The following is a 14,669-nucleotide window of genomic DNA, read 5'->3' as shown; positions in this document are numbered from 1 at the left end:
TCTTGCTCCCTGAATTTTAACCCTTGCAAGAATACCATGTATTCCTGTGCCTCTTGATACTTCTGCCCTGCTAATGAAACCGAAACGCCGTGATGGTTTTACTCCAGCCACACTGGAGGATAGGCTGTACCTTCCTTCATGACTCTGCTCCTTTTGGAAGAGGCTTCCACTTTAAGTGACCTCTCTTCCCTTCTCCTCCTTCATCGACATCCACTTTCTCCCTTGTCTCCTCTCTCTTAATGGTGGCCCCTTTTACTGCCCAAAGATTCCTAGATACGGTTTTGTTTTGTTTTTTACAACATCTGGCAAATTTAATGTTAGTTTAGCTGGTGTTGCTTGATGAGGAACTTGATTATTCTCTACTTTATGACCTCTGACATACATCCTGTGCCATTTATGTTTTGACTTGATTAAAATTCCCCAAGGGAGCATGCCAGTAATAACACAGTATCTCAGTATCTGTGTTAGGAGAGCTATTACTGTATTGTATATGTATTCTCACATTTTGTGTGTGTGTGTGTGTGTGTGTGTGTGTGTGTGTGTGTGTATGTGTATGGGTGTGTGTGTGTGTTTGTTAGTAGGGATTGAATCTAGGGGCATTCTACCTCTAAGCCACACCCCAGCCTTTTTTTTTTTTAATTTTTTTTTTTTTTTGGTGGCACTGGGGATGGAACCTAGGGGCCTTCTACCTCCAGGCTACACTCCCAGACCTATTTTATATTTTATTTGGAAACAGGGTCTCGTAAGCCAGCTGAAGCCGGCTTCAAACTTGCGTGATCTTCCTGTCTCAGTCTCTCAAGCTTGGGGATTACAAGCGTGCGCCACCACGCCTGGATCTTTTTTTTTTTTTTTTAATTGATGAGAGTCTCACTACTTGCTGAAGCTGCCCTTGAACTTGCGACCCTCTTGTCTCAGCCTCCCAAATACTGGGACTACAGGTGTGTGCTACTGTCCAGCTACTTGTTAACGTGAATGTTAGACCGTTACTTTAATATACAGTAATTATTTTAGTTGTAACCAAGCTATATTTATAAAAATGAAGTCTAGTTGGTACTTTTAGGCTCTGGTATTATTGATCACTGGGCGGCGCTCTTCATTGTTCTAATGCTAAAATATGAGGCTGACTTCTGTTTTTATCTCATGCTTCCAAGCTTATACTGCATAATTATTTTTTGTTTTATTGTATTTTTTTTTTTGTGTGTGTGTGTGTGTGGTACTGGGGGTGGAATCCAGAGATTTTTCTACCTCCAGGCTATATTCCCAGACCTATTTTATACTTTATTTGGAAACAGGGTCTCACTAAGTTGCTGAGAGCCTCACTCAGTCGCTGAGGCTGGCTCAGAACCTGTGCGATCCTCCTGTCTCAGCCTCCCAAGCGCGGGGATGACAAGTGTGTGCCACCACGCCCGGCTACAGAAGTATTTTTTGGATTATGATCTATCCTGGTAAGAAACTTTTGGTTTAGAAAAGCTGGGTGTGTGGCGCATGCTTAAAATCTCAGCATTTGGGAGGCTGAGACAGGAAGATCCGGGTTCAAGGACAGCCTCAGCTACTTAGTGAGGCCCTCTGCAACATAGTGAGACCCTGTTTCAAAATAAAGAATAAAAAATTGGGCTAGGGGTGTCGCTCGGAGGTAGAATGCCCCTGGGTTCCATCCTCAGTACCAAAAATAAAATAAAATAAAATAAAAGAAAGAAAGAAAGAAAGAAAGAAAGAAAGAAAGAAAAAGAAACCTTTGGTTTAGAAATCAAGAAACTAGAGTTTTTTTGTTTTGTTTTGTTTTTGTTGCGGTACTGGAGTTGGAGCCCAAGGGCTTTCTACCTCTGGGCTACACTCCCTGCCCCATTTTTTTATTCTTTATTTTGAAACAGGCTCTCACTAAGTTGTGGAGGGCCTCGCTAAGTAGCTGAGGCTGGCTGAGAACCATGATCCTCCAGTCTCAGCCTCCCGAATGCTGGGATTACAAGTGTGTGCCACTACTCCCGACAAGAAAGTAGAGTTTTGCCCATAACTTTTTGTGTAGAGATTCATGTAGTCTCTCTATGTAGTGGAAAATAAATTTGATGGACTGCCTATTTCTCGCTCCACTAGACTGTTACAGAGTAAAGGGGTCATTAGGTGCCCTAGATCCACAAAAGGCCATGCAGGGTAACACTTTGGTCCTTATCAGGACATGCTTTGAACTATGACTAGTGGATCTTATGTATAATAATAGAAAGCTGCTTTGCAATATTTTGCTGTTGCTATTTTTGTCACAAGTGCCAGACTTTCCTTAAACATTTTATTTTTCCTCCTCATCATCTCCTCTTCCTCCTCCTCCTCCTCCTCCTCCTCCTCCTCCCCCTTTTCCTCCTTCTCCTATGGTGGAGGAATGATAGGGGTTGAGCTCAGTTATATTCTGTGTCCTAGCTACTCCCCAGCTGTTTATGTATTATTCGTTTATTTATTTTTGATACTGGAGATTAAACCTGGGGGCATTCTACCTCTGAGCCATACCCCCTTCCCAGCCCTTTTAATTTTTTTATTTTAAAACAGGGGTTCCTGCCGGGCATGGTGAATCAAAAGCACACTTGTAATCCCAGAGCTTGAAAGGCCAAGACTGGAAGATCGCAGAGGTTCGAAGCCAGCCTCAGCGACTGAGTGAGGCTCTCAGCAACTTAGTGAGACCCTGTTTCCAAATAAAATAGGAAATAGGTCTGGGAGTGTAGCCCAGAGTTAGAAAGCCCCTGGGTTCCACCCCCAGTACCACAAAAACAAAAACAAAAAACAGGGGTTCCCTATGTAGCTAAGGGTCTTGCTAAGTTGCTGAGTTTGGCCTCAAGCCTGCTGAGACAGGAATGTCTCAGCCACCCAAGTTCTGGCGTGGTAGGTGTGCGCCACCATGCCTGGCTAGTTTATTCTTCTGATACAGTGAAAACAAGTGGGTTGGAATAAATAAAAGAAGGAAGACTTCTGCAATTCTAACCACTCTCGGTGTCTCCTCAGTAAGACAGATGCTTCCCCTGTAGTCCCATCTACATGGTTGCTTTAATTTGGTCTTTCAATTATAGCTTGTAATTTTTTGAAGTATAGATTGTCTCCCCTGTCCCCTGAACTTGAAAAGCGTGGTCTCTCTGTAGACACTTAGGTTGTTTTTTTTTCCAGTACTGGGGATGGAACCCAGGGACATTCTTCTTCCAAGCTACACCCCCCAGCCCTATTTTTTATTCTTTTTGTTTTGTTTTTTTGTGGTACTGGGGGTGGAACCCAGGGGCTTTTCTACGTCTGGGCTATACTCCCAGACCTATTTTATACTTTATTTGGAAACAAGGTCTCACTAAGTTGCTGAGAGCCTCACTAAGTAGCTGAGGCTGGCTTCGAACCTGTGCGATCCTCCTATATCAGCCTTCCAAGCGCTGGGATTACAAGTGTGTGCCTTCACGCCCGGCAACACTTAGGGTTTTTAAACATGCGCCTCAAATGTACCTGAACACAGATGTTCCTCGACGTGTGTGTGTGTGTGTGTGTGTGTGTGTGAGAGAGAGAGAGAGAGAGAGAGAAAGAGAGGGAGAGAGAGAGAGAGAGAGAGAGAGAGAGAGAGAGGGAGGGAGGGAGAAAGAAAGGCACACACACCTGGGAAAGGAAGACTCAGGCCTTGCCTTCCAGAAGGCTGTGACCAGTAACTGTAAAAATAAATAAAACTATGTTTGTCTGTTAATGAAGTTTATTTCATGTTTATTCTATAGAAGAGAGGTTTCTTTTGGTGGTGGTGCTGGGAATAGAACCCAGATTCTACCTCCAAGCTATATCCCAGCCTTTTTTTAAATTTTGAAACAGGGCCTCACTGAGTTGTTGAGGCTGGCCTTGAACCTGTGCTCCCCCTGTCTCAGCCTCCCAAGTAATGGGATTACAGGTTTGTGCCACCACTCTGCCTGAGAGAGAAGAAATTTTGGCCTTAACATTTTCTTCCCTGCTACTTAAATCGTGGCAGATTCTGATGTTTGACCAGACTTGTCAGCCCGTTGTCTTTGTCCTGTTCCCCTTTCCTTTTGTTTCCAAAGCTAATCATTAGCATTTCCCCCCTCTATAGTCAGAAGTGTCTCACATGATTCTCTCTCATTCTCTCTCTCTCTCTCTCTCTCTCTCTCTCTCTCTCTCTCTCTCTCTCTCTCTCCTCTCCTCTCCTCTCCTCTCCTCTCCTCTCCTCTCTCCTCTCTCCTCTCTCCTCTCTCCTCGCTCATATTACATCTCCCAGATCCTGAGAAGTTGCTCTTGCGCCTGGTTAACTTGGTGAAAGTCAAATCTTAAAAAGCCAAGCATTTTTCTGAAAATCTCTGCCTTTGATACATCCTTATCTAGGAAGGGAGTTAGTATAGTACAGCTTTTTTTTCAAAAAAGAAACTTGATTGGCACCCAGAGAGCAGAGGCCCGTCTCAGCAGCCTGGCTTCTCGTCGTGTTGAGCCCTTGGGCGCTGCTCCGCTCGCTCACTCTTGGCTTTTGTTGTCCTGACCCTCTTCTCTCACCTGTGGGCAGGCGCTTCATGACTCTGCCCTTTCTTAAGACTTCAGAAACACTCTGCTTTCTTTCCCCAACTTGAGAACTTTCTCTTGGCCTTCGTGCTGCTTTCTGGACTGAGTCGTTGCCGATTCTTGCTGCCTCAAACATGGCATCTATAGTTTAGATCCTTTAATTTTAAAACTTTGTGCCTTTTGTAGAGTAAGCCTTCCTCTCACTCCCTGCGACTCCGCGGAGTCAGCGCCTCTTTCCTGTGTTCCTTTGTCCGCCCTTGTTGATCTTTTGCCCGTGAATCTCACCTGCCTGCCTCGCTCAGAGTTCTTTATTTGTGGCTGCTGGCATGCTGAATCCTTGGGTTTCATTAGCAACCCATCTATTCCTGTTTGGCATGGTTTCCCCCTTCCCTTGGGGTCAGAGACCTCTAGAGTCGGAAGAACTAAAAATGATCTATCCCAACACTTGTCATTTCACAAATGAGTAACCGGCCCAAAGAGGAACATTCATCTGTTTAAGACAACACAGCAAGTTAAAATAATCTCAGCATACTTGTGTAGGTTCTCTTTGCCCAAAATAACAATTCCAGTAGATAATGTAGCAAACTTTCCCTTTATTCCTCTGTTGTTCTTTAGTACTTTTTGTATCTGTGTCGCTGAACATTATGCCTTATGATGATGAGAATGCTAATGCGTTAATTAAAATAACAAAATGTGTGCAAAGCCTAGCTTGGCATGCCTTAGAGAACACATACAGTCCAGAACACAGCCACTCCAGTGTGACTTTGGAGGCATGTGCGTGATTCAGAAGGGAGCCTCTAAAAATAGTAGTGTATGAGGTTATCTTGGAAGTCTCGGCACGGCCTCCTCAAAGGCAGCCCCATCTGAACCTTCCTCCCCAGGTGACTCACGCACGGCTAGGAACACTCGGGTTCTATTTCATTTGGGGCCTGTCTCTGGAAATTACCAAGAACCTACACAGAGACCATCTTTTTAAATTTTTAATTAATCAATTAATAGTACTGGGCATTGAACCCAGAGGCATTCTGTCTACCTGAAAGCTACACCCCAGTTCTTTTGATTTTGAAACAGGGGTTCACTGCATTGCCCTGACTGGCTTTTTAGAACCTGCAGTCTCCTGTCTTGGCCTCCCAAGTACCTGGACTGCAAATCTGTGATCCCAAACCGGCTTCGATGCTTCGTTTCTCCAAAGCTTATGAATCATCATGCAATTTTAAAACAAATACCAGTGTACCCAAGTTTCTTTTTTGTGTGTATGTGGTCTTTGGGGATTGAATCCAGGGGCATTCTACCTCTGAGTTACACCCCCAGAACTATTTTTTCCCCCAAGTACTAGGGATTGAACCCTGGGGCATACTATTTCCGAGCTATATCCCCAGCCCTAGTTTTTATTCTTTATTTTGAAACAGGGTCTAAGTTGTGGAGGGCCTCACCGAGTAGCTGAGGCTGGCCAAGAAACTGCAATCCTCGTGTCTTAGCCTCCTAATTATGGGGATTACAGGCATGCACCAACACACCTGGCTGCAGATTTCTTTTCTTTTTTTCTTTTTTTCTTCTTTTTCTTTTTGTGGCACTGGGGATGGGACCCAGGGGCATTCTGCCACCGAGCTACACCCCCAGTCCTGTTTTTTTTATTACTTCTTTTGAAATACTATCTCACTGAGTAGCTGAGGCTGTCCACGAACCTCCTGTCTCAGCCTCCCAAATGCTGGGATTACAAGCATGTGCCACCACGCCTGGCTACAGATTTATTTTCTAAGAGGCAACCTACCTAGGTGGCTAGTCTTTTCTACCTATGGATCCCTGGACATGGACCAGAGCAGTGTGTACCAGGAGGCGAGGCCCATGTCTGCCCCTTTGTGGAGGGCCCGCAGGTTTAGGCTGCAGAGAGTTTCTCCTTTGGCAGTGCCATCTGGATATTGGATGAGCGGAAACCTCAGTTCCTGCCATCAGAATCCACCACACACAGGTCTTTCCCAGAGCCAGGAGGCGTGCGGTCTAGCCATGTTCCTTGGTCCCCATCTTATCCCCACAGTTCATCAGTCTCACGGGAGTCCAGGATATCACTCCTAGAAACTGGAAAAACGCTCAAGTAGTAGTGCAGTTTTCTTCTTCATGATCTTTTCTCTTGAACACGTAAGAATAAGTTTGATCTGTTACAAAGTGAAACACATCCCAAGAGTGACTGGAAACCGAAACGAGCTATAAGATGTGTTCATTTTACCCGGTTCTTCCGCAGTGAAGTCCCACGTGTCTGGTGGTCTGTGCTAACACCTGTGTTATTTTCCTAACAGATGTGTACATTGCAATGTTGTGTATTCTGACGTGGCCGCACTGAAGTCTCACATTCAAGGCTCTCACTGTGAAGTCTTCTACAAGTGTCCTATCTGTCCAATGGCGTTTAAGTCCGCCCCGAGCACACATTCCCACTCCTACACACAGCATCCCGGCGTCAAGATAGGAGAACCAAAGTAAGTCCTGGCCACGTCTCACTTCAGTGCTGTGTCCGTGATTTAGGGGAGGTTATTCTGTTGGATAAAGTTTAAGAAACGGGTATTTCTGGAGCGACGATGTGCATTTTGATGCTCTTATGAAGTACAGCTCAGAGCTCGCCCAAACCTTGCGCTTCTTTTCAGGTAAAGTCCTTGTCCAAAAATGTCACCCGTTACTGACCTTCTTGCCATCCGTCTTTGCCAGATAGGTGAATATTTACCTTTCTTAATCTTGAGATGATTTTAACAAGTTCCAGGAAAAGTGTAAGGAAGAAAAAAAGAAAAGTGGCCCTCTAATTTTTTTTTCATAGTTTCTTGCATAAAGGATACACTTTTCTCCATACTATTTACAAGTTGAAGTCAACTTAAGACGTTGATTACTCTAACTTCATAGGCAGCGTAAGTCCCAGATTAGTTAGAAGTAAGGTTTATTTTTGCCGTAGTCTTGCTTTTCGGTTTTCTGATTTTTGCTTTTTGGGTAACAAGTCTTCAGCAGGTAGGGGCTGCCTGCAGTAGGGGAAGATGATTACGGAGGAGGATGCAGCTGCCTGCTGCATGACCCCGGGACTCGGCGCTATCTGTCCCAACTTGCTTTCTCTCCTGTAAAGTGAGAGTAGCGCTTGCATCCCAAGGGCTCATGAGAGGCTAAGATGAGATGACATATTTAAAAGGTGAGGCCCATGTCCCAGAGGTGGGGTGCGGAGGGATCTGCAAACATTGACATTTCTTGCGTTTCTTCTCCCATTATTGCATACACAGCACTGGCTTAAATGCTCCTGGTTGTGTTGGTTTTATTCCTGGGTTCATTATGCAGCATAAAGTTAAGTTTGATAATTACACGAGGCTAGCTTTTCTGTCCAAATCTGTTAAGACATTTTGCTCCAATTCTATTATCAAGGAAGATATGCAGATTTGTGATATAACTGTTAGCTTTCTCTCTCTCTCTCTCTCTCTCTCTCTCTCTCTCTCTCTCTCTCTATCTCTTCATATATATATTTCTGGCTTTTAGTATAACATGTAGTTTTGTGGAAGTGTGGTAGTATGCTATAGATGTGACTATTTACCTAAAGAATTATGTTACAATCTGCTTTTATTCTAATAGAACCTTCACTCTCACTTTTTGTAGATTAATCCTCAAAGTGAAACGAATCGAAAACGAAGGCCCCCACCCCCCAATGCAGCTTGATGTATTCTCTCTGAAGATAGGGATTAATGAATGTTAGTGTCTTCAGGGGTCATGATAGTAAGACTTATGGGAACCAACACCACCTTTTCTTCCAATAAATATAGTTATATGTGATTCTTTATTTAAATAACTGAAACTTTATTGTCTAAAATGCATATGAAATTTGGAACTGTAGCTGTAACCTGGGGATACAGGACAGCAGATGATTAAAATAAGCTAAAATAATAACCAGGCGTGGTGGCACACTCTTGTATTCCCAGTATTTGAGAGGCAGAGACAGGGGGATCTCAGGCTCCAGATCGGCCTCAGCAGTTGAGTGAGACCCTGCTTCAAAAGAAAAGAGTAAAATAGAACTGGGGATGTGGCTCAGAGATAGAATATCCCTGGGTTCCATCCTCACTACCACCACACAAAAAAGTACAAAATAAATAAGCTAAAATTATATTTCTCAAATTTGAGCATAGCAAAGCCGGGCGTGGTGGCACACACTTGTAATCCCTGTACTTGGGAGGCTGAGACAGGAGGATCGCAGGCTCATGGCCAGCCTCGGCAATTCATTGTGGGCCTCTGCAATTTAGTGACACCCTATTTCAAAATAAAACATAAAAATAGGGCCTGGGACCAGGCGTGGTGGTGCATGCTTGTAATCCCTGCACTTGGGAGGCAGAGATAGGAGGATCGCACAGGTTCGAAGCCAGCCTTGCTTTAAGAGACCCTGTTTCCAAATAAAATATAAAATAGGTCTGGGAGTGTAGCCTGGAGGTAGAAGGGTTCCATCGCCAGTACCACCAAAAAAAAAAAAAAAAAAAAAAAAAAAAAAAAATAGGGCCGGGGGTGTAGCTCAGAGGTAGATGTCCCTGGGTTCCATCCCCAGCAACAAAAAAGTAAAAATAAAAAAATTTTTTTGAGTACAGCAGTCAGTCCTCTTCCCCTCATTCAGTTTTGCTTTCTGTGGTTTTAGTTACCTGTGATCAACCACGGCCTGAAAATATTAGATGGGAAATTTCAGAAATAGACTGTTTACTAGTTTTAAATCGCACACCCCGTATGATACTGTCTGACCCTCCTGCTCTGTCAGGACATGAGTTGTCCTGTCGTCCTGTGTCTCCACACTGCGTATGCCGCCTGCCTGTTAGTAACTTAGAGGCCAGCTCTGTTACCGGCTCGGCTGCAGTGGTGATGCAGGGCCTGTGATCAAGAAAAGCTCGAAAGGCTTCCTTTAAGCAAAGGTGAAAATTCTTGGCCTTAGAAGAAATGGGGGAAAAAAAATAGCTTGAGGTTGGGAAGAGTCACAATAAGAAGGAATCTTCTATTCGTGAAATTATAATGGAAGAAAAGCAAATTTGTGCTAGTTTTGCTATTGTGCCTCAAATAGCAAGTCACAGCCACAGTTTGTGATGACTGCTTTTAGATGGGAAAGGCATCGAATTGTAGCATTCAGTACTACCCGAGGCTTCAGGAATGGATCTACTGGAGATCCACTGGAGATCCGCTGGAGATCTTGGAACGACCCCTCATGGGTAAAGGGGAGACTGCTTTATTGCCTAGGAAAAACTTACTTCAGTACTGCAAAAAAAGTTTCTTTTTCTTTTCTTTTTTTTTTTTTTTTGGGCTGAGCACGGTGGCATATTCCTATGATCCCAGTACCTGGAAGCTGAGACAGGATGATCGTAAGTTGGAAGTCATCCTCAGCAACTTAGCAAGAGCCTGTTTAAAAAAAAAAAAGTTGGGCTGGAGGTGTAACCCAAAGGCAGAAAATGCCCCTGGATTCAGTCTTCAGTAACAACCACCACAACAAAAACCCAAAAGTGTTCACTACCTCATTTCCTTAACAGTTGCAAGCCTAAACATAGGTATAAACTACTGTTTTAAACCATCAGACTAAAACAGATTTACAAATTAAGTGGCAGCCAGCCTCAGCCAGTGAGGTTTAAGCCGAGAGTGGTGCCTGACCAATGCTGGGTGGGTCACATTGAGTGCTGCGTTCAGAGTCCCGCGCGCAGCCGGGCTGTAGCGACAGGTGCTGCTGGTTGAGCCCCTGTGGCTCGTTCGGCCCGTGTGACCTGGGACAGGTTCCCTGGCCCCCGTCTCCGTTCCAGCCTCTGTGGAACTTTTCATCCTCTAGCTGCTTGGCCTACCTTTGACCCCCAAAACTTCATTTTGGCATTAAGTTAAAACCGATGAAGTCATCCCTGCTGCACGCTGAAAGTCAAACGGAATCTCCCGGCAATGTTTGGTTACCAGGTGGTCGTGCAGGTGATCCAGAACTACGCAGATGGTTTGCATGAATTTTTTTTTTTTTTTTTGGTGGTACTTTGGTTCCTGGAAACCCTTCTACCTCCGGGCTACACTCCCATACCTATTTTTACATTTTTTTAATTTGGAAACAGGGTCTCCTAAGCCAGCGCGCGTGGCTGGCTTCGAACCTGCGCGATCCTCCTGTCTCTGCCTCCCAAGCGCGGGGATTACAAGCATGCACCACCACGCCCGGCTGCATGAATTCTTTTTTTTTTTTTTTTTTTTTTTGTAGTACTGGGGTTCCTGGAAGCCCTTCTACCTCCGGGATATACTTCCATGGGCTACACTCCCAGACCTATTTTTTAACTTTTTTATGTGGAAACAGGGTCTCTTGAGCCTCGAACCAGCACGATCCTCCTGTCTCCGCCTCCCAAGCGCGGGGATTACAAGCGTGAGCCACCACGCCCGGCATGAATTCTTAATAGTCAGTGGCAATTCAGTCCCCACTTTCTTTCGTGAATAGGTGTGAAAATACACCATCCAGGCTTGCAACCCAAACACCTCCATTTGAAAAGTCCCGCGCAAGATTTTTGATTAATACAGTTATGTAGTAGTGTTTCCTGTGTGCCGGTACTGTTGTAGGGACATTGGTTTTTATTTTCCAGTGTATGGGCAGTGCATATTTCTCTGCCGTCTAAAAGGAGACTGAACACTTCTTAATTTTTTCTGGATAATTCAAGATCATTTCGAATGTCCACTACTGTATTCCATAGGAATAAAGTTGTGTGTTTTTGTTTTCTTCTTTGACATTTTTGGTGTGCCTTTCTTTTCTTTCTTTCTTTCTTTCTTTCTTTCTTTCTTTCTTTCTTTCTTTCTTTCAGAATTGCAGATCAAACCCAGGGGAATTCTACCTCCAAGTTACAACCTAGCCCTATTTTTTTTTATTCCTTTATCCCCCTCCCCCCCCGCTGCCCCCCTGGTATTGGGGATGGAACTCAGGGGCATTCTGTCTCTGAGTGACATCCCCAGCTCTATTTTTTATTCTTTATTTTGAAACAGGATCTCACTGAATTGCAAAGGGCCTCACTAAGTAGCTGAGGCTGGCTTTGAACTTGTGCAATTCTCCTGTCTCAACCTCCCAAAATCTAGGATTACAAACGTGTGCCATCATGCCTGGTTTATTCTTTTGTTTTGAAACAAAGTCTGACTTAAGTTGCAGAGGGTCTCACCAAGTAGCTGAGGCTGTTAGCTAACTCGCAATCCTGGCCGCTCTTTATTTTGAAACAGGGTCTCACTAAGTTGCTGAGGCTGGCCTCGAACCCGTGATCCTCTTATCTCAGCTTCCAAGTACTGGGATAACAGACATGGTTTGCTTAACACCAAACAGGTGTGTTAACCCTGGTATTAGTGTGCCGTCTGGGAACTGACGTGGTACACACTTGGCCTGGTGGAGGAACTAGGTGGGTGTGTGACGTGGAGGGCAGGGTTTCCACCAGGTGGGACTTAGTCATTGGTAACGTAGAAGTTCTTGGCAGCAGTTTCGAGACTTAGAATCCCGTATGCACTTGTGTTTATACCTAGTTCCAGTGCAGTACAGTGTTCTGGGGAGTTTGGGCAGTTGTAAATTTGACCCGAATAACTGAGTGTTTGGTTTTAGCTTCCTGTTCTTTTCTTTTTCTCTCCCTCCCTCTCTTCTCTCTCCTGTCCTTTCTCCCTTTGTCTTAGCATGGGTACCTGCCACTCAGGCATTTTCTATGTAGGGTAAGCTTTAAGGGTTGCTTGCTGAGCACTGGGGGCCAGCCGCCCCTCCGCGGGCTGCGCTGTGGCCAGCTCCCTGCGCACCGCAGCGCCCTCCCGGCCCAGGAAGCCTCCCCTCCTCTGCCCAGCACACTCCCTCCTTTGGGCTTCTCCATTGCCGTCAGCTTGCTCCGTCTTCACGGTCTATATCTGAACACCACGTCTGCAAACTTCATGGTACCTTTTCCTATTACATTCTAAACATTAGCAGCAGTGTTTTTTTTGTTTTGTTTTGTTTTTGTTTTTTGGGGAGGTATTGGGGATAGAACCCAGGGGTATTCTACCTCAAGCTACACCCCCAGCCCTATTTTTTAGTCTTTTTATTTTTTTTATTTTTTGTGGTACTGGGGGTGGAACCCAGGGGCTTTTCTACCTCCGGGCTTTACTCCAAGACCTATTTTATATTTTATTTGGAAACAGGGTCTCACTAAGTTGCTGAGAGCCTCACTAGAAATATCTGAGGCTGGCTTCGAACCTGTGTGATCCTCCTGTCAGCCTCCCAAGCCCTGGGATTACAAGCATGCGCCACCATGCCAGACTTAGTAGCAGTTTTTAATAGTTTCTGGCCTACAAAATAGTTGAAAGACTGTGCCGGAATGGTATCTGGACATGCCTGTCGCCCAGGCTCCTGAGTTTTGCATTTGCGGTACTTGTTCCGTCCCATCGTCCTAACATCCTGCCCTCACATGCAGGAGAAATGGGGCCTCGTGACCTACATGCTTTGTGTCTGACTCCTGCCCTGAAAAGGACAGGAGGATGTACCGCCGTGCGTGGCCCCGCCCAGGAAGTCCATGCCGATGGCAGCGCCGTCCGGTTCATGGACTGTGTTCAGTGCTCTTGTCCTTTTTTGTCCAAGATCCTGATTTGTTGCCCTTTGGATTTAGTTGTCCCGGCTCTTCCCAGGCCTCCGTGTGAAATAGTTGCCCAGACTCCCCAGCCCTTCACCCCCATCACATCTTGGCCATCCCAAGGAGGAATAGGCCTTGCACGGGGAGGATGTCCTAGTGGCCACAGCCGGGCTCAGGAGCCTCAGAAGGATGCTGCAGCCCTCGCAGGCCGCCCTGCGGGCACAGGCAGCATGCACCCGAGCCATTGGTCAGTGGTGACGTCACCCTTCATCACAGAGCCGGCTTTTGTCTTCCTGGCTTCTCCCCAGCAATGCCACCCTCCCCTCCTTTATGTATGTGAGTGTTTTGTAGAGAAATGCTCTAGTAACATACTGATAGCTGGATCCTCAGGCTTTCCAGAAGGATGCCGAGGCAATAGATTATGTCTGGTTTTATACTTTCCTATCGGGTGTAAGAGAACACATAAAACCCCTTCCGAAAAGAATATAGCACGAATAAAATGAGAGTCATAGTACCATTTTTCATAGAATAGTTATTTTTGAAAACGTAAGACTAGAATTTTGAGGAAATTCCCAGCTAGTAAATCTTGGTTCTTTTCTTGAAGCTATTCTTCTTCTTTTAATGGTCACATTCTAATTATAGAAAGGAAAAAAAAAAAAACAGGAAATACAGACAAGCAAAACAATAAAAAGAATGTATATACCATCATCCAGCAGGGATGATGACTTCTATTTCTTTTCTACACCCTCTAAAAATGTGCTTTCATAATACTGTCTCGTTATCTATTGTTTCAACGATTTTTGTGAAAATCTTATCCTGTTATTGGTGTATGCTTGCAACATTAAAAAAAAATCCTAAATAGGGTGGCTCTGTTTAACCACTTACTTTAATGGGTGTCAGGGCTGTTCACAACTCTAATGACTTGAAACAGTGTGGAAATGAATATCCTTCTCGTACCCATTACGGTCGATGACACTCGGTAGGGTACCAGCGTTGGGTTGTATTGTAAAGTCCTGCAGAATCTCATCAGATCTTTAATCTCACCCCAGTCAAGTAACCAACGTGTCCAGCCCTTGCTGTATCACTCCAGTTGATTTTTTTTTTTTGGGGGGGGGTGTGGTACTGACTCGGGTTGGACTCAGGGGTGTTCTACCTCTGACCTACATTCTCAGCCCAGTTTTATTTTATTATTATTATTGTTGTTGTTGTTGTTGTTGTTGTTATTGTAGTACTGGGGATGGAATCCAGGGGCATTCTACCTCTGGGCAATACTCTCAGACCTATTTTATATTTTATTTGGAAACAGGGTCTCACTAAGTCGCTGAGAGCCTCACTAAGTAGCTGAGGCTGGCTTCGAACCTGTGTGATCCTCCTGTCTCAGCCTCCCAAACGCGGGGATTATAGGAGTGCATCACCGTGCCCGACTTATTTTTAATTTTTACTTTTTTTTTGGTACTGGGAATGAAACCCAGGGGCTTTGTACCTCTGGGCTCTACTCCCAAACCTATTTTATATTTTATTTGGAAACAGGGTATCATTAGTTACTGAGAGACTCACTAAGTAGCTGAGGCTGGCTTCGAACCTGCGTAATCTGTCTCA

At 44.8% G+C, this 14,669-nt stretch overlaps 1 protein-coding gene across 5 annotated transcripts in view; it reads left to right on the top strand.

The window, feature by feature from the left end:
* ZNF532 (zinc finger protein 532) overlaps nt 1–14,669 on the top strand; it is a gene marked incomplete at both ends in the record, with an annotated part of 142,399 nt that overhangs the window by 76,911 nt on the left and 50,819 nt on the right. For 2 of the 5 annotated variants that reach the window (XM_080714398.1, XM_080714396.1), the window contains one exon: nt 6,804–6,980. The exons of the other annotated variants lie outside the window; for them this stretch is intronic. In XM_080714398.1, coding sequence (XP_080570524.1) covers nt 6,804–6,980 — 177 coding nt within the window. The remainder of the gene's footprint in view (nt 1–6,803; nt 6,981–14,669) is intronic. 5 annotated transcript variants of the gene reach the window in all.

Source organism: Muscardinus avellanarius (genome assembly GCF_963383645.1).
Source record: "Muscardinus avellanarius genome assembly, chromosome: 17".
Taxonomy (NCBI): Eukaryota; Metazoa; Chordata; class Mammalia; order Rodentia; family Gliridae; genus Muscardinus; species Muscardinus avellanarius.
This window is presented reverse-complemented; position numbering and strand designations above follow the sequence as displayed.